The sequence below is a fragment of the Anas platyrhynchos genome, chromosome 1, assembly GCF_047663525.1.
Source record: "Anas platyrhynchos isolate ZD024472 breed Pekin duck chromosome 1, IASCAAS_PekinDuck_T2T, whole genome shotgun sequence".
Lineage (NCBI taxonomy): Eukaryota > Metazoa > Chordata > Aves > Anseriformes > Anatidae > Anas > Anas platyrhynchos.
Window position 1 is genome coordinate 59240614 of NC_092587.1, and position 20942 is coordinate 59261555.

General features: G+C 41.6%; 1 protein-coding gene across 8 annotated transcripts in view; it reads right to left on the reverse strand.

Moving 5' to 3' along the window:
- The window catches only part of TBXAS1 (thromboxane A synthase 1), a 242938-nt gene that overhangs the window by 97966 nt on the left and 124030 nt on the right, over positions 1-20942 (reverse strand). For all 8 annotated transcript variants that reach the window (XM_005021523.6, XM_021273728.4, XM_021273727.4 and 5 more), the window contains one exon: positions 5514-5630. In XM_005021523.6, the coding sequence (XP_005021580.4) occupies positions 5514-5630 (117 nt within the window). The remainder of the gene's footprint in view (positions 1-5513; positions 5631-20942) is intronic.

Here is a 20942-nt window from a genome sequence, read left to right on the forward strand (position 1 = left end):
CTTCAGCACATCACCAGACCTGAAACCACCCAGCTGGCTGCTATTGCTTTCCAACAGCTGGCAGGGATGGCAGGGGCACATACGCCTGGCCAGGGCATCTCGCAGCACCTCTGAACTTTCCACATTCCACCAGCCTGTCAAAATGCCGTAGCAACTTATTTCTAGACAAAAAGATATTTTTATTAGCACATCTAAGCAGGCAAGTGGGGAGGGGGGCACATGGATTTGATTTATTGTTAGCATTATAGGACAGAGTCATATCAATGAGACAATTATTTGCATATGAAAGCTACGGGGGATATCTACTTAGGAATCCTGGGTTTGGGTTTGGATTTCTATTCCCTTGGGGGACATAAATTAATCCAAGTTTGCCAACTACAAAGACCACAGAGTGAAACGTACTCAAGACCCTTAATACTTTAAACTCTTTGCTCAATCATCAAGAAAAATAAAATAGTGTTGGGGGAGGTGAACCACAGCAAACTTTAAAAACAGGCACGGTAACAGACATGTTGATCTACACTGCCTTGGGTATCACTAACTTCCTATACATTATCGTTTGCCAGTCAGAACATAAAAGCTGCATAACCTGCCTGAGATTCAGTTCTTGGTGGGTAAACAAACCCCAGCTGCTCTGTGTTCAGATTGGCTGAGAGTAACAGGATGAAGAAAAATCTAAACAATATGGTCCCTGTAAATATTTGATCTGCCAGTTATCTAATAGCAAGAGTAGCCCAGAGTCCAAATTTCTTTCTTTTGCCAAAGGAGAGCATTTGGGGTTAGGGTTTTCATGATGCCAGGGGCTTTGCCGTATAAATCCTGCCAATTTGCTATTTGGCACATAACAACAATTAGTTTCCGATTCTGCATATGCATGGTGCATGGGGATGTTTGCACTGTTCAAAGACATCGGAGTCACATTCCTCTAGTTAGATGTGGACCTCAGTATTTACCGGGATTATTCCCCTTATTCTTAGCATCCAAGAAGTCTGGATTGTATTCACTGTAGACAGTCACACCAGAAAGTTTTACTGTTCACACGTAGTACAGCAAGGTCATGGCAGGCCTCTTGTCCCACAAATGGGATGGAATATAAGGAAAGAAGAAGGAAAAAAAGGACACAACCCCAGCATAAGAATCTCTTTTGCTACAGATACCACGTCACTGACTAAAACCAGGAAAAGAGCAGAGGTGTGTTTCCATCATCTCACAGTGAGGTTCTGCTACTCAGGGGCACAACTTACCAAAGAGAGCAACTCAAGCAGACACTGACTCGTGGCTCTAGGATATGCACATTTCACATATCAGCTCTTAAGTTAGTGATTTGCATCATCTCAGGTGAGTGCACTTGCGTTGCTGAATAGCAATTGCAACTTGCAGAGACTCTTCCAAAATGCCTCTTACCACAGTGCAAGAGTAGAGTAGAAAGAAAATCAAGGAAATCTCAACAGCTGCACTGCCAGATCCTGTGTCCTAGTGGGATCTGGAAGATCTACGTGCCTGAGACTGACACCAGAGGATTTTCTTGCGCTGTTCTGTCAACTTATCACAAGTTCTGCTTTCTGTCTCCCTTCGTTTGAAAAAAAAATGCCATAACACAAACTCCACTTCACAGGTTATTTAGGACAATGCTACATTATGTTGCACTCTCTTCTTTAATTTTTGTGTTCTGTTTTGTTTTAATGGTTAGTTAATGGAGGAGAGGATTCCCAGCATACTGATAGGAGATGACAAGAGTACTGCAGCACCATCAGAATAAATAAAAATCAATGGGTTTTCTGCTGGTGCTGGCTGTAAAAGAGAGCCAAGCTATTTATCAAGTCTGACATGGGGTCCAGAACTGCAGGATCATCACAAGCACCACAGCAAAAAGGGGAGAAGCTAAATAAGAAACACTAAATAGGGAATCAAGATCAGTACAGCACAATCACTAACATTTCAGCTCATTTCAATATATAATAGCTGAGGAGAGCATGACAGGAACACAGGGAACTGCATCTTTTACTTGAGAACCTCCAGCTATATTACTTCACAAATTCCTCATGCATTACACCTTGGATCAACTTTCAGTGGTTGGTAATATTCCCATTTAACAGATGAAAGATGTTTCACGTAGAGAGAATTTAGGCAGCTTCTACCAGATCACACTGAGGCAGTCAGGGGCAAAGCTGGAAGTGAAACTTGGTTCTCCTGCTTCCTCTCTCTAATTTCTCATTCTCAGTGCTCCCACAGCAATGGGACAGCTTATTATCAGATCTGCTAGCAACCCCAGTGGCATCTCATGGGGGATGAGACTACTAAATCTCACTGCAGGATCAAGCCTAAAAGTCTGTTGACTTACGCTATGTCCACCATTACCGTAGTTGAATTTACCGTTATCTGGATCCAAAGCTTCCTTCAGCTGGAGTGGACTGCTTTATTAATTTTTGCATACACATTTGAAAAAGAAAATTAAAAGAAGGGGAACAGAGAGTATGGAACTCTATATAAAACAAAACAAAACAAAACGACAGTGTGGCAGAGCACAGCTTTTAAAGTGAGCAATTGAGGGTACAGAGAGCAAAACCAGAAGATGCTAGAAAATTCTTAAAGAATGTTAGGGAATCAATTCTCTTCATGCAAGCAGCAATGACTGCACTGGCTCCCCAATAGCTCTATAACCTCTGGTTTCAATTAATTGCTCATAACTTTGCAAACTTCTGGGATCAACTTTTCCTCATTTGGTGACCAGCTCTTGGAAACAATTGCCAAACTGAAGTGAAATTCCTCATGCTTAGTGAACTTCTCAGTGACACTACACCAATACCACTGAGACAAAAGCACAAAGCACACTTCCACCCCCAGCCACAGCAGCTAGATGTCTCTGTGGGGCACTACAGTTCAAATCCTAGCAAATATATATTATCTTCCCTGGGATTTGTCCCATAGCAGTCAGCTCAAAGAGTGGATGACCAGCTTCTCGTTATTGCTAGTACTGAAGCTGTCTTTCAGTCTCATAGTAGATTCTTGTGTTTCGGAAATGGAGATATCAGGAGTCTGTATCCAACTCTGCACATCATTTGTCTGAAGGGATTGCTATGGGGAGCACAAAGAGTTGTTAACATTTATAGCTCTGTCACAGGCTAATAGCTCCCAGTTCTCTCAGAGCATCCAGATAGACAAGTCTATGTTAAGAGCAGAGCTGGGAGCTGCAGCACTCAGGGGGAACCATTCTCCAGAGCAACTCTGGTATTATGTGAAGGCAAAGTAGACATCCAGGGTGAACACGGTGGTAAGAAGATTGTAATGGTTTTATCTGTTTGTTTTTTCCAAAGTTCAGATCTCTGTGGCAAAGGAATCGGTGTCCTAGGAGAAGAAATAAGGTGTGTGCCTAGCAGTGTTTATAAATATGTATCAAACAACAAACCCAGGTTCTTATGCAACAAATTCATAGCAAAAATAACTCATTTGTAATTCCTTTGGGTTAGAGAGGAAGAGTTTATTAAAAACAGTATGACTTCTACATAATCGTGAATACTCTGTAGTAGGGCCAATACTAGAACACAGTATTTCCATTTCCATGCTGCAGAGGTTCTGATAGAGTACTAAATATGGGAGAGTTAAAAAGTGGGATCATAATTAATGAGCATTGATTTCCTTTGAGAAGTGTTGGTATGGCTTCTAAATTAAGCAACAGCAAGAGAAGCATATGAGCGAGGAGTTAAGTTGCATTAACTTCAAATCCCAGGACTATTCATCTATTTGGGTTGAAAGTGAAATGCAAGGCTGAGGTGTACATCCATTCAGAAGAGGTTCTTAAGCTAACACAAATTTATTGCTGGCATTTTTCTGTGCAGGGACAGAGAGTCTTCTGGTGAAGACATGAGACTGGAACAAAGTCGGGCCTTTTAGAGAGACCCTTCTCTCCTTTTTTTCCCACTTTCTGTAGACTTGGGAGGAGAAAATTACCATTTCTGGGTAACACGGATCCTTCACTTAAATACAGAGTTTTTAAGAGGCAGCACAGGGAAAGCTGACCATCGAGCTAAAACCAAAGGTCGCAATTTCCACATGTGAGCTGGGTGCGAGGTGCTGGCTGGCCCACCATTTTACTTTCTACCCCCATTTCCTCCGGCCCTGCAGCTCCGCCACCAAGCAGCTCAAGGCGAGCAATGGGACTTCTTCAACATGAGTCAAACCCTGCAAACCTGCCTCTGCCAGACCCCAAAGCAGGACGCACGGGGCCTCTCCCCGCTCGTCCTCACCTCGCTGTGCCGGTGCCGGCAGAGGTTGCTCTGCGCAAATGGAGGGGAGCGCGGCTTTATCTTTTGTTACTTCCACAGCAAAGAGCCGAAGCCGGGAGCCGCGCTTTGCCGATGACCTGCAGTAAGGCGGATTAATTTCAGCTCGGGAAATGCAGAGCTCCCCTCTCCCGCCACACCATTAGCGACTAATCGCCTGAATATTTAAAAATCCTCGCGTCTATAAAACCCGGCGATGGAGCCGGTGACAGAGCAAATGTCGAGGCGCATAACCAATGGCACTGTCAGTTGTGATTAATCAGCATCTCCAGCAGGCTTGCGGCCAATTAGAATTTACCATAATGAGGAGGTGACAGCCGGCGTTGCTAAGCGACCGCTGTCTATAGAGCTGAGAGAGCCAGACACATTTAGATGTTACTGTGGATTTCGACAGCGGCATGTCAAAACAACACAGGCGTCTGCCCAGTGGAAAATTTTACAGCCGAGGACTGGGCACCAGAGTGAGGCATGCTTCCCTTTCAGAATAAAATACATAAAGGAAGAGGTGGTGGTTTGTTGGTTATTATTATTATTTTTTTTTCCTCTCCCTTGAAAGGCGACTTTAAGCAGTCAATCATTTATCTGAGTTTAATTAAGAGATATCGTGTTGCTGGAATAGAACTTTGGTACTGGGTAATGGGTTCCCATGGTTAAGGAAATGCTGAGACATTTATAGGAAATTAGCAGCAGGTCAGCACGGAGACATTTATTTTCAGTCAGAGGTATTTATCTGGCAATGACATTCTGTTCCAGTGACTTATTTTATTATATGAAAGGATTAAAGAATAAAAGAAGGAGGGGGGAAGGAGATGGAGAAATGAAAATAGACTGACAGCAGTTCCTGCGTTAACGTGAGAGCTGCTGACTCTGCAAATAATGAAAAGCTATGCTCCAGTTGGGAGCAATAACCTTTTCTGTACTTTAGCTTACTCCTAAAAGGGCTGGGGTAAGGCTCTTTTCTGACTTTGCTACACTTTTATGGACAAACTGGCTTACACAGAGAAAGACAGAGGATCATATCTTCAGATTAGCTATTCTGATTTACACCAGTCTGTGAGCTGAACCACATTCTACACACGCTCTACTGGACATGCTACTAAGATCTAAGTAAACTGGCAAAGAGTAGCAGATTTTTTAAGCTATCCTTAATATGGAGCTATATAAGTAGATGCTAGCACAAAAGAAATCAATTATGTCTTCTAAATCAGGAAAGCAACACTGCCTACAGCTTACCTCTTTCAGTTTGGTCTCGCTGAAGGCTGGGGTCAGCACACTCCGGACATATTTCCATCTGTCATCACGAAGACAAAGGATGCTGTCGAGCATTGGCTTGGAAATCAAGTTCGGCTTCTAAGTCAAAAGAAAACATAGTTCGCTTTTAACACAAATGCAAGTAGAGTTACTTGAGTCTCTGGAACTTGGTAAGACTGGCCATGAATGGCATTGCGTCTGTGTCCCATAATGAGAGAGGTTCAAATAAGTCCTGAACGCCCAGCCAAACACAGATGAGGCTAGAGAAAAATTCCCTTTTGCTGCTTGCATTCCCTCTTGGGCTTGTAAAAGCCCTGGGTCAGTCCACCAGCTCCTTATTCAGATTGTTCTGGTTCTGTCGTTTCTGATGCTCTCCTGTGATTTCCAGCTCTCCTTTGCTGAACCCTGGTTTCTTTTCTCCCTTTCTAAGGTGACTAGCAAGAGGGCTTGTCAACACTCCTTCTCTGTGTGACATGAGTGACAACGCACCGCACGCGGGTGTCGGTGGGGGACACGATTTCTGGTGACAGCTGGTATGTCAGACTGTTACATGCATTTTTGAAGTCTTCAGAAAATATGTTGATTAGAAAGCAAGTTCCAGTCCTTACTCTGCCTGTAAGGAACACGCTCAGAGAGTTTTGCCCAGCTAAGATGTGCTGGCTTGGGACTATTACAGCTTCAGCACTTGGTCAAACATAGTAGTTGAAAGCACTGCCCCATGAGGTTCTGTACCAAGATGACTGCTATGATTTACTAAATTTTAAGAAATCCCTTTCTGTAGAATAGTGATATTCACCAAGGATTAAAAAAAGGATTTTCTGAGAAAGAGAGAGAGAGAGAGAGAGAGAGAGAGGAAGCATGTCAGAAAACAACACAATTACATCTAGAAGCAGCCTCAGGAAATGCCTCTCCCCACAGCAAAGTGTACTACAATTTATATTATTGCCAGAGGATATTTTCCTAATTGTTCTTGAAGGCATCCAAAGATGGAGATTCACTAAACTCACCAGGCAAACCATTCCAGTGCTGGACTACTCTTAACATGGCAGCTGGAACTTATGGTCTTTAGCGGTAGTGTTAACAGGGACAGAGAAAATGGGTTATTCTCTGCATTTCTCCAGCAGCCCATATTGAAGATTATAACAATCACTAACCACGTTGCTGCTATTTACCCCCAATAACACCACGTCACTCAATACATGCTTTTTGGAACCATTTCTTCAGTCTCATTTCTCTCCTTTGCATACTCTTCTATGCAATTTACATCTTTCTCAAGGTATAGCGTACTGTGACTTGACATGCTACTCCAGCCAAGGAAGGATTTTTTTTCTTATGTCCTGCAGTATATATTCCTCTCTATTCACCCCAGAATGCTACATATCACAGCATAACATTGTTGACTCATATCCTGGCTTGTGGTTTACTGTAACTCAGACTTTTTTCCTGAATAACTGCTCCCTAGGAAGTTATTCTCCAGCCTTTATCTACAAAGTTTGTTACTCCTAAGAGTGGTAGATAGAACATGTCCCTGTTGAAATGTGACTGTTCATTTCATGATTTCTTCTCTGACTGATCATGTCTACATTGAATTGTAGCCCTTCCTTTCATATTGCCTTTCATCCTTCCCAGCTTAGTGCCCTCTATACATTGCTATCACACTCAATGCCACCGCCATCTAAACCATTAACAAAAGTACTGAACAGCACTTGCAAAGCAGCCACCTCTGGGATCCCCTTGGCTAATGCCTCCATTCTGACAGTGGATCGTCCCTAAACACTTTCCAAGTCTTCTTCAATCAGTATTTCATGTATCGTACTACCACTTCCTCTAGACAAACCATCCTAAAATTGGTGGGTGGGGATTAGAGATGTACACCACAACATAGATATCAGGCTGTAGAGAAATACTTGTGCATGTAAGATCTGGCACCCAGACACCTGCCCACCTACCTAGGGCAGTGGTGGCAGTACATTCCCCTCATATTAACAGCAGTAGCAAAGTCCCTATATTTTCCTAGGAAAGACCCAAGCAAACCAAAAAAACATACATTGACTTTCCCAGTGTCATCCATTGATCCATTTCACCCTCTAACATTTTCCTCAGTCATCCCTTTATTACAAATGTACATAAAGAATTAGTTCTTGCCACCTGTTACTCACCTGGATACCTACGTTTCATTTTCTTCCTTGAGACTTTTGATATTATTGTCCCTATATGCTCTTCTTTTATCCTTATTCCTGGAACTCTGACCTACTTCCCACTTTGCAAAAAAAACACTTCTTCTCTTTATAGGCAATGAAATGATCATGATTTAGCTGCACTGGTCTTCTACTGCACATCCTTAACTTTCCTCCATACAGGAACAGTTTGCACTTAATATCTTTTCTTTAAGAAGCTGCCAGCTTTCCTTAACACCTTTTTCCTCCACACTTGCCAGGAATCTTGCTACACTGCATAAGCTTCTAAAGTGCATAAGTTCATTTTGTATTGTAAGCAGGCTAATGGATAGTTTTAAATACTCAGCAACACCACCCAGTGTAGTAAACTAATGTCACGGAGCTGAAGCTACAGACCAGCTTTGACCAAAGATGAACTGTTTGCAAGCAGAAGCGTATGCAACAGGAAATTAGGCTGAAGGAAGACACTAAGTCAAGTACTCTCATCAGATAACTACTGTAAGATAAAATATGGGTGCATTTTTAATGTACACATAGACCATCCTACTTCATGCAAAAAATAGGGAGAATTTGGGACAGGCTGTCAAAGCTGAAGTGGTTTGGACTGTTTTCTCTGAGTATTCTCTTTAAGCAAATGATCTGTTTTCTAACTTGTCAGTGGGTATCTGTTTTAAGGATCAGAGGTGCAGCTACAGAGACCATCACTCACTAGAGCTCTGTCACATTTGTTACAGATATTTAAAGGCATTGTAGGGTCAGAAGAGAGAGCCTCCAGATTACAGAAAGGAACATTATCCTTGAAGAAAGCACTGTATGCAAGTCCCTGCCCCACACTTTTTACATAATGTTAGAGAAGCCCTTTCCACTAAATTTTGGATCAGCAGGCCACTGAATAAGTATTCCTCATTTCTTTAGTTTAAATCCCAGAAGCCCAGACTACAGAGTCCCTGAGCATTTACTGATGCCACTGAAATCAACAACAGAGAACACGACTTGATCACACAAAACACATTGGTCCAAGAAATTAGGTCATCACAGCGGGTCCCTCAAATTAGCAAACACTCTTGGACATGCACTTCAACCACCAGCCTTCTCTCTTGATTTATTAAGTAGAGATATCACATCACCTCTTCTGAACTGCCACTGTTACATTAGCATTTTTGAGGCACTCAGAAACTACAGTGAAAGAACAGAATAACAATTCCCACAAAGAAATGACAGATTTGTCTTGCAAACAAGGTTTGAATAGTACACAGAAAAAAAAATAATAATAAAAGATCAAAAAAATTATAGGGCAACACTTGGAAAAGTATTTTGCATCCACTTCTAAATTGAAGGCTGCCCAATCTGTGCACTCTATAAGACAAATCTCCTTTGGAAGACAAGGCTCCACTTAGATAATAACAGATGGGATATAAATCTGACTGCATTTGACTTGAAGGCAAAACCCCTTCCTAAAACCAAACACTTACCCTAAAAAATGCTCCTAATTGCATAAAGACTGTATATAGTGCATTCACAGAAAGGGGCCCTGTTACTGAATGGAAAGCCTGTTAAGTATAATGCTTTAACTATGACACTAACCATAGCATTGCCTTTTTAGCACTCTACTTCATGTCAGCAATGCTCACTTAGCATATTTTTGGAGTGTATAACATTATACATATTTAAGCACTGCAAGGAAAGGGAGACAATTTTGGACTGAAATTGTTTTACTCTGTCTCTTTAAACTGGAAACACAAAAAGATGTTTGTGTTTATTGGAATAGCATCAGTGTGACTGACAGTGTATAGAGGACTTCGTTTACCAGTTTTTCTTATCATTTCTGCAAACACTTTCCTTCTAATTGCATAACCTATGTTGCAGGTTCATATAGCGGGAATGAAAATGAATTTGGTATGAGAATCAGCCTGAAGTATCTTAGTGAGAGATGAAGTATCACCTCGCTCTGAATGGACAAAGTACTACCTGTTTCTGAGCATTCTTGATCCCACAAAAATCATTAAAATAAATTACCATGGAAGGCAGCTGAAATATTTTCAGGGGTGGGATTTTGGTTTTTAGGCAAGGAAGGAGGTTGCTTTTAAGTCAAATGCAATCAGATTCATATTCCACCCGGCATTATCTAAATACCCAACAACAGCTCTGTGCTTCCTTCTCCTGTGCAATCAACCATTTCTGACCGTGGTACAGTAATGCTGCATGAAAACTACTGGCAGCATGGTAATCCGCCGCAGCATACCTGCACAGTGCTACTGAGTTCCCACAATCACACACACGTCATGAGAAATAACAAAGCAAATTGGAGGAGTTTCCTTCTAAACAGATTCTCGAAAGACCGGTGCCTTTAAAATGGAAAGCAAATGTTTGCAGATGAGCAGCATCTTTGCAACTGACGCAAGAATTCCCTCCCCATTAAACTGTTCCTTAGGCTGACCCTTCAGACCCACTTATTGGCTTGTTCGTCCCCAAGTCAATTTGGCTTGCTGTGTATTACTAAATAATTCAAGCCAGCAACTATTCTCTGGCTCCGAGGGCAAGTGGTACAGCACGCCTCCTGTCCCCAAGGTTAAATCATTTTCCCAAAGAGAATGGCCATATCCAAACTGCTTACTGGGAGCAGCACATGTTAATCTCCTGAACTGTGCCCAGACTGTGCCTGGGGAAGGACTCATCAATACAATATAAAACCACGTTAAGAACTGCATCAGTATGGACGTCTGTAGGACCTACTCATGCACTAGTATATTGGCACGGTTGTTTTTGTTTTCAGGATTATAACTATAGCCTTGTGAGTGTGATTCAAAAGTCGTTTTCTCTTTTTCTGAGTTTGTCACTCACAGGCCAGTCTGAATCACTGGCAGCCAGCAATGACTGCCTGAAGCAGCAGGAAGGGTGGCAGCACCGTGATGATCCCTCAGAAACCTTCTCAGCTTTTTTCCATGGATAGAAAAATAAGGAATGAAGTTTGCCACCAGCAGAAGAAGGTTAACGCAGCCATGCACTCTTAAAATATCCTGAAGAAGCGAAGCTTCAAAAGGACCAAACGGGTATCTCTGAAGATCCTTAAGAACCTACTAGCTCCAAAGCCTAATATATAAACCATTCACCTCTGTAGAAACAGCTGCTCATTTACTCCATGGGCTTTGACAACCTGGCATGAAATTAAAGTCTGCAAAATGGGATCTCAGAAACTTTATCTTAACTTTGTCTTAACCATAATTTAGTGTTCCCAGGTTAAAAACCAACCAAAAATAACCCACTTCTGCTGGAATCAACTCTCAGAACTGAAATCCAGGTAAGATTCAGAAAATGAAGGAGGCTTTAGAGAACCCAAACTCCCAAATCGTAACAGGAAATCCAACATTAATTCTGGCATTAGTCAAATGCCAGAATTTACCTAGCAAATACCATTTGCCTTCATGCAAGTATTCAGCTTTCTCCTAGCCCTGTAAATGGAATCCCACACCCACCCTATTCTGGAAATCTAGCCCTGGTAACAACTATACAGCTCATGCTGACAAGAGCCATTTTCTCCTTTCACCTCCAGCCTTTGTTCATGGGCACTGCAGTGTCCAGAGATAAATCCAGATGTAGCCCCCCCCCCCCCACCCTGAGTCCCTCCTTTTCCTTCTTTGGGACAATTCTGAGGTGTGTTCCCAATGCAAGGTCTAATCCTCAGACGTGCCATGCAGTGTCTGTCATAGCTCTGGGAGTGATGGGGTTGGGCTTTCTCTCCCTGTGTGATCTACAGACAGGAGGGCTGCCACACCAGTAGGCTGGTTTGTTCATCTTTTTATTTTCAAGGAGGGTTGCTGTCCTTCTCCTCCTAAACGCACACTTGTGATCAGGTAATGCCACCCTGCTTAAGAAATTGCATTTTCAATTTGAGTTTAACAAGGTAACAGAGAGAAGGCTTGTACCACGAAGACAAGTCTCCATCCTCACCCCTCAGAAATGAATTATTTGTAAAAATTTTTCATAGGATTACTTCTTCAGCCCTGCTTGCACTTGATTGACAGGTCACCACCACCAGTTCAACCAGCAGGTGGAACCAGTAAGCCCAGGAACTACTCAGACAGTGTTTCATCCAGGCAGTGGCAGTGGCATGACACTTAAGGAACAACACAGCACCTCCTCTTAAAAAAATAAATAAATCATCATTATAACTAAAAAACTGTATATGAAACACAACAAAAATAAATATCTAAGTGTTGCATTATGAAACTTGGGATTGCAGAAGATGCCTCCATATATTAGCTTAAAATTTTCCCCCTGGTAAACTGATATGCTTTTAAACTTGCTTGGAGATTTGTAAGAAGAAAATCCTGCTCAGCTCTCTCTGCATTCCTGACATTGAAAAATATATTGTGTAGTGACTGCTGGTTGCACCAGGAGGAGAGCACTGTGCTACATGCTATTAAAAAAAAAAAAAGCAAAACAAAGCAGAGTCAGTTTATGTCACATACTCTAGTTCATTATCACTTCCATCTATGAGGTTCCTGCTTACACGGACAGAACAGGCATGCATCACTTTTCACAAACCACCACATTTTCTCATAGCTGGAGAAGGACTCAGCTCCCCTCTCAAAGGTCACAGCCTTCATGGAGGGCAAAGGCCTGGCACTGCCCACTAAGCACTGTGCCCCCATGCAGGAGACAGTCGGGTCCCTCCCACCCCTCTGTTCTGTCTGCAGGGGTCTTTCCACCTGTATCACAGCAGCAGTGGTTGCTACACACAGGTGTAGTGTCTCCCCAAGTAGACTCACTCTTCACTTGCCTTTCCTGAACTCTGTCTGTAAGTCCTCAGAAGCCACACACCACACACTGTGGCATGTGGGTGACTGAACTCAGTCCCTTCTTGCCCACTACAGTTGAGCATACACACACTTATACATAAATTTTCCCCAAAGCCCTCCCAGACCGTCATTATCTCTACTGAAAGTCTATGGCAATATTTCCCCCCTTATTAAAGTCCATTTAAAACTAGCCCAAGTTTAGTATCTCTGACTTAGGAGGTCACTTTATGATTGAAGAAGAAAAAAATCTCACCAAACTAACTCCAGCAAGTTTGTATCGCTTTGTACTTTCATAAAAGCGTCTAGTACACTTATTAAGCTTAATTTGAAACCAACATGCTTGTGGAGAAGGGAAGGAAATATCCACGTATTATGTATTTATTAGGCTTTTAGGTTCTCCTTGGTCATTAAATGACTTCAAAAGAGTGTTACAAGGTAGAATTGGTTGCAGTGATTGCAGCAATTGTCTCCACTCTACTGTACAGATTAGACTATACAAAAAAGCATCTCTGAGCCCGTTCCTTTGTTGTCAAGTTAGGATTTTCAACAACTGACTAATGGCTACTGTTCATCATTACTCATTGGAAAAATGGCACAGCCAAGACCAGCTTACAAGTAAATACTGGCATTTTTCCTTTCTGTGGCAAGCTGCCTGGAAACATCTGTTCTTGTCTTTGCAAACATTCTCTTAAGTCATGGTTTTGTCAATAGAAACCAAAGCGAGTCATTGCTATGAGGCAAATATAACCATTCGTAAATGCTAAAATAAACACATATGGCCTCCTGCAGCCTGACCTAGGCTGGTGCAAGACACACATCATTCCATATGTTGATGTAAACAAGACCAAAATTAAGTCCACACCTTCATCCGTTTGCATATGAGGAGCAGTTTGGATATTTGGGGTCAAAACAGTCAAAAAAGTATTTACTGTTAATTAATTAGGAGTTTTGATACTATAAACAAATTCAGGTTGTGCTAGAGAACCTGTGCTCTATACTCAGTTTCTGCTGTGCTGAGAAACATTTTTTAAGCATAGCGTTTAAATCTTTAAATCTACTTTCCAGGTGACGTAACTGGACTATTTAGTGTTGGATAAAGTCATAAGATTATTAAAAGCCTCTCTGTTTATGCAGAATTTTCCTAGAGGAAAGGTTGAGGACCAAAAGTTTCCTTTTACAGATTGTAAGGTGAATTGGGAGAAAAATAGCTCCCACTGCAGCAGATATATTCCCATGTTTTCAATCACTAGCATGCAGAGAAATTGCAGGTGATGCCCACAGGAAGCCAAGCTAGATCTCTGTTACATAGAAACATTATATTCTATAATCTGCTCATTCAGAGACATCTTTCTGTAATCTGCTTAATGAAGGACATCTCTGCAGAACCTCTGGAGATTCTGGAGAATACTAAGGCAGATTTTAAATACTACCCAGCCTTCCAGTACTTGTCCTCTAGGCTGCTGACACCTGTCAAAAGCCTTAGGTCTGCAGTTAGATACCTCAGAACTGCCTTCACCAAAGCTGAGCATGGAGTTGTCCAAGCTGCTGTGACAGCAATTCAAGAAGAGTCCTACACTTCCATAGGGCCTTGCCACCTCCCTCCTGATTGACACCACAGCACAGTGGGGTCCAGAAGAGAGGCCACTACAGCTGTGCTCAGGGGTTACCCCCTTTCTTTGACCTGAAATGTGAAGGAAGTCATGATGGTGACTCACTTACACATCATCGCTGAGGGAACTCAACTCACACACAAGAGAAAAAGTTGCAATTCCTTCCTGTGGGTAGAGATGGGAAGAAAGGTAAAGAAAAAATAATAATAATGAAGGAATGAACCATCACAGCAGGAGGACAGGTGAGGGGGAGGGGGAGGGATACTATTCCTAAACCCTCCTGTCCTTCCCAGGGAATACTTTGGAGTGAACTGAGACTGGAATTAGAGCATTCATTCCCCTTGTGAAAAGGGCTTCAGTCTCAGTTCCTCGCCAAGGTCTGTTTATACAAAAACTATCGTGAGATAAAGGTACGCGAGTAATATTTTGCAGTGCTATCTGAAACCTTGGCCTCTGTGATCAGCAATATTTTGTAGCAGTATCTGAAGCCTTGGCCTCCCTGATTCAGATGACTGCCCTATGAGGTTGAGGAGGTGTGCTGACTTCTCCACCAGAAATGCCAAGGACTGAACAGAAAAGGGAATTGCTTCCACACAGAGTGCTACAAGTGCATCTTCCCCAAGAATCACCCATAGGTTGCTAGGTAGGGCACTTCCCAGAGAGATATGAGTACCTTGCCACAATTTCCAGCAGAGAAAAGCATGAAAGCCTTTTTCTTGCACTCTGGGCACCTCCCCTTGTACAAAAGGAGATGTGTTGTTGCCTTCTCTTGAACTCAAAGGAATTTGTTTGCTGCTATTTTTTTTCAGAGCCTGAACCACCAGGCAGTTTCAAAGCATACCTGTGAGGTCCAGCATCATATTCATAGGTCTCCTAGGCTGGACACAAAACAGGTCTCAAAACTGCTAAGCAGTTTAGCACCAAAGTTTTTCTGACCAAGCTGAGAGGAAGAATTGCAGGTGTCTAAGAAACCTCAGTGATGAAACTGCCAGCCCCAAGGGACTCAAGGCACTTCCAGGCACTAGGTATGGCCCAGCAAGGGTTTTAGGGATCTATATCTTCAGTGTAAGCTCCCTGAATCAGACTTAAATGCTTAAGAATTTCTGATTGCTGACAGAGCCAAGCTAGCCAGGTGAAGGGGAGCCTTACCAGTGGCTTACTTTAAAAATATTACTCGTAGGAAAAACTTTTCTTCAGAACACAGTATATACAAAAATGTCACTTTTTTACTCATTTTGTATTTTATTGACAATTTTGGTTTGAAGTCTTTCACTGAAAAGAAATATAGAAAGAAAAAATATAAATAATATATATAATACAATATATTTTTTTTATATAGAAATAAACTGGCCAGTCCAGCTTAAAATCTCAGAGCACTGAGAAACAATAAAACATGTGAGTAGGCAGTAGGTAACGTCTAAAACCCGAGAGTCCTTTTGAAGGGCTTCTGTCAGTCTTCTAAATTCCTATATAGCACCTAAAAGCTGTTGCCCAATTTCACATTTCCTATAAGACAACACCCTGATATACAAAATAAACTTCAGTCTCATTTACTTATTTTGAAACAGAACATCTTCAGATTGAAGAGTTCCAATTCATGCAAAACAAATGCAGAAAATTATTCTATTTTTTTCCTCGATGCCAAAATGAAAATTCGAAAACAATGTCAAACAAAGCAAATAAAAGGTTGCATGCAAAGACTCTTACATGACTTTAAAAATGCAAATGGGTTCAAGATGCTATTTAAATCAAACTACTGGAAAAAAAGGGGCTAGTAGAAGCTAAAAATGTGGATGTAACCTACAGCTCCACAAGTCCAAAAGCCATTGACAGTCAAAGTTAGGGGGCTATGCTAAAGGAAATACCACTCAACACTTGCTATATTCTTGTGCTCTTGCTCTGAGCATCTGCTGCTAGTCAGAGACAGAGCACTCTCTGGCCAAATATGATTCTTTTTATCTTAGATTTCCTTTGAAAAGTTGTTCAGAAAGAAAACTCCAGGTCAGCTGTAATGGCAGCACGACAAGCTGTCAACAAATCACATTTGCAATATCCGCTTAGCTGAAGAATTTGAATTCCCTGCCTGCCACTTCACAATTGTTTCTAATTACATTAAGTGAATATTTACACATCAGGGGAAAAAACAAACTTCGTATATTAAGATCTCCACATCTATCTGTCAAAACACTAATGCATTTTCCTGATAGTAGTAGCTGCTTTAGCTCCTCGTTTATTTGTCCCTCAAGAAGAGCTGAGCTATAAAACTTTGTAAGTAGTTGCACAGCACACTTTCAGGATTTTATCTTCCCAGATTTCACATTTGTTATTATTTCTTAGGATTTTTTTTTAAATTGATTGAAACCAAACTCATTAAAGCATGTCAAAACATGCTTGTATAAAATAGCATTTATTTTTTTTATTTGACACATTAATTTGAAGACATTGACAATTAAGTGTTTGTCACGAACTAATTTCAACAAATAAAGTCCTACTGTGTACGGATAATACCACAGGACCTACAGACTTATCATGAGTTGCCTGGAGCTCTCAGTTTCACTAGAACAGCCTCACTTCACAACCAACCTGTAACCAGATTGCTCTTCATATCACTCGTGTTTGATTTCTTCAAGGAGAGGAGTTAAAACGCTCCTCTGAGTATCAGCAAGTACCTTGTTCAAAATAAATTAACAGTATCAGCTACTTTCACGTTCCTAAGCATATTAGCTTGTGATAGCAAGCAGTGTGGATTATGAAGCATAAAGCACGTCACCGTACCTTGTAATCTGAAGAGTTCTAGGACAAGACAAAATTAAGCAAACAAACAAGCAACAATAAAACAAAACAAATAAACAAAACAGATGTTTTCTTTCCCTCTAGGATGGGAAACCCCATCCTGGAGGTCACTGATCCCTTTCCTGCAAACCAAGACACCTCCTGTGCATGGAGGGCTGTTCCAGCATCTCATTGTTTCAGTTTTACTGTATTCCCTCCGTGACATGAAACTAGAGAGGTCAGCTGGATGCTGAACTCTCCTTTCCCTATGCTGCCCTGCCCGCCATTTACTTGCCCCCAAAGCCAACGCTAGCATTTCAGACTTGGACAGGCTGGAAGCTCAGCAAATGCACAACAGGACAGAAAAGCGTCTGCAATTCAGATTCCCTTTTATCAAGTGCCCAGAGAAGGAACAAGTGCCAGCCCTCAGAGGGAAACACCTGCAACCTTTCACTGAGTATTAACCTCAGAATAGCTGGGCACATGTATAAAGGCAGGTGACTTGCGCAGAGCTTGCCACAGCCCTGCCTGCTGAGAGCAACACAGTTCTTCCTCCAGAAAGGAGAGAAGAGGCCTCACTCTCCAGAAGCCCACACATCAGTGAGGTTGCCAGGCTATGCATACTGCATGCTCCATGCCTGACCACACGCCCCAATGCTTCTGCCATTTATTGCCCCCTGCACGTCCAAGCATGGCTTTACTGGGGGGCGGGAGAAGGGGAAGAGAAGGGGCTGCCGTTTCCAGCCACCAGTGCTGGCTGGGGCAGCGTGTGCTCCCACATCACACGGACTGATCTGGCATCTGCACAGCTGCTTCTCCACATCTAAGGTCAGTGCTGAATCCCCCCCAGTATCCAACAGCCTGATAAATTAAAGGGATCTCGAAACTGAAAACAAAATACAATAATAACCCTCTGCAACATGTCTCAAACCCTGGTAAAACTTTTCCTTAGAATAAATCTTAACCCTGGGACCGGCCTAAGATCTTAGAGCCAAAACTGCCTGTGCACTGCCAACATAATATAAAAGCCACCACGAGCACCAAGGGAATAGCTGAAAGAAGTGAGGAAATGAGAGCTGCCCCACTGGACCTCTGAGGAGGGAAAAATCAAGGCTGTGCCATCCAGCAGCCAGGGCATCCAAGGAACATCTGCCTTGACACGGTCAAACACCAGCGAGGGAGGAGGTGTTTGATCCAAAAACTGACAACAAACATTAAACAAAATAAAACCAGAGCTAGTTAGAAATGCTTATAGCTGCATGGTTGAGAGAAACTGGAAATACTGCAAAATCAATTTGCTTTTCCAGGATTTTTGGAAGAAAAATGGAGAAAAGTTCCAACAAAATATCTTGCTATATATGGTTTTGGAACAAGATAACTTTACTTTGCAAACTGAAACGGCTGTGATTTTTCATTAAAAGCTTTAACTGAAACAAAATATTCCAATTAACTTTTATTATTATTATTATTATTTGAGCTTTTGACTCTTCTAAATCAGCCACAACATGCAACTTTCCCACATTGCCCTCAATGTTTTCTGAGATTTGATAAGGAAATGTTAGGTATACATATATTTTTTAATTCTTATCATTGGCAATATGGTATGCCATATATCCAAACGGCAGTCTAGGATGAAAAAAAAAATGTTGTGAAAGGCTTTAATGTCATAAATATATAATATTTATTTATATATATAAATCTTTCATGTGAAATGAATCAGTCACAAAGTCAGGATTCTCAGCCTTTAGGCATCCAGCTCACGTGACAACTTGTAGAAGAAGTTAGTGATCTGTAGAGCCCTGTCACCAGAGAGCGATACTTGCAAGTGAGTTTCCTCAGTCTTTAATAGTTTTTATTGAGTCTATGTTTACTGAGATTCTTCAGGGGCTTATAAACTTAAGCAGTTTGGTCAGATTTTCAAAGTGTTTTTTTTTATATCCAGCCCTTACACCAGAGGGATCAAAGCCAAAGTCAAAGAAAAGGACATTGTGTTTATTTTTCCCCACAGTGGATAAATAGCCCTATCTTTTCCCTAGGTCTCTGTTCCAAAATACCAAGACCATTTTGACTGAAACTTCTAAATGGAAAATATTAATTGAAGGAGTTAAAGTCTGATAAACTCCTGAAAGGTAAACATTATAATGGAACAGAGTGGGCAAAGTTAATTATAGATATCACCTCTGCCTCCGCTACAATACAGCTTCTTTGGAAACTGATGAAATACTGGAGTAAGTCCTGATTACATTAAAACGTGACTGAAGGTCAACGACTGGTTAAACTGGGATGCTTCTGAGCCATTGCTAAATTATTCAGAATTATTTTAGGAAACCTGCATAAAAAGTGCAAGAGTGCAGTTTTAGCTTCATCTAAATGCGCATACGGAAAATGGAAAGGGAAATGGTGAAACTGTCCTTTGCAATTGCCTTGAAAAGGGAAAAAAGAATATCTCATGCATCTCAAACTTACAACTAACCTGGCAGAGGAGAACAGTGCAAGATGGTTCTTATTTTTACAACTTAGTTCCCCAAATCATTTGTGCAAGAGCAGGCATGAAAGGAAAAGAAGAATGGCACACATTCTGGTAACAAATGCAGTTATTTTACTATTGCTTAGCACCTGTGAGAGGAGATGGACAGGAGTAAATAATTAACAATGACTAACAATCCTTTTCTTTTGCTTCAGGACAGCTGTTTCCTGATCCATGTGTATGCCTGTTGCTGTATACGTGTCTGTATACCTAAATGAAGTCTCCCTTAGCCATCACCGAGATTTCAGAAAGATGTGAATCAGTGGCCAGCAGTGTCCAAAGCAGCGAGCACTTGTTACGCTGGAGATGAGGGAGCAAGCTATGCAGTGTGAAGACTTTAAATTTACATCCCTCCTCTTCTTTTCTCTTAAGTGTGGTGAATTGAAAGCCAACAAACAGCGACTGTCCAGGCAAGTGCTCTGCAACTTTCCTCAGTCGTGCCCAGGAGCACCGTGTATACAGCCCTGAGCTTCACCTGCACCCCACACTGCAGCGTGTTCCCTTCCTAAGGTTCAGACCAGCCAACTATTTGCTGTCGACTATTTACAACAAAAGGTGCCAAGGTACGTGGCTGCTATATAAACAAGGAAGAATTCTCACTAGAAACTAAAATAAGCCCTGCCGACTCATTTTTCACTTATGATCCATAAGATTTATAGCTGCAACATGTTGTCAGTGGTAAGGAGTGCATCATCTCTAAATGCCCTTTCCCATGGAGGTTTTACTCTTGAAGAATGAACTTAAAATTGCATGTGATCACAAACAAACAAAACCCAAAGGATGGCAAAAATCTTTTGCCCAGACCAAAGCTACTGGAGTTAACTGTGAGGTAATTTCATAAAGATCAGAAGAGAACTTTCCAGGCTATCGTCAGGGAACCACTGAAAAAACAGTGGCATCAATTTAAGATGTCAGTACCCTATCAGCGGTTCACCACTCCCCATCTACTAGGGATTACCACTGTCACAACGGAGCTGGTGGAGAGCCTATGTGAGCTCTCACCGTCTGCTTCAGCACCAAGTCAGCCTTCAAGGCTCTCAATAAGTCTGCATTGACACATAAACTAAGATGGATTAGCTTCTGTGCTGAACCAGATGAGGAATGCTCACATGAAGTCCAGCTGAGACATGTTAAAAGAATGAGTTATCATTGTGTTAGATAAGAATATTACCACGATCTTAATATATATATATATACACAACAAAGAAAAAACAAAAAGCATCAAGCCCTTCATATGTTCAAGTTTAAATATAAAGACAGGTGAATGGATTAAGCCATCTGAAGGGATGACTAAAAAGCGAATTATTCTCAAATTATTTTTGAGATGACTTACTTTCAAACTACTTAAAATGAAAAGCAGAGGCTTCCAAGGATTAGTATAATAATGCCCACCTGTATCACATTAACTCTCACTGAACAGGAATGAACTTCACCTACAGACACACAAGTCCTCCTATTGTATTCTAAACAGAAAGTAGATCCATTGAAAAAAAAATGCACCTGCTCACATCCCATTAGAAAAAGGG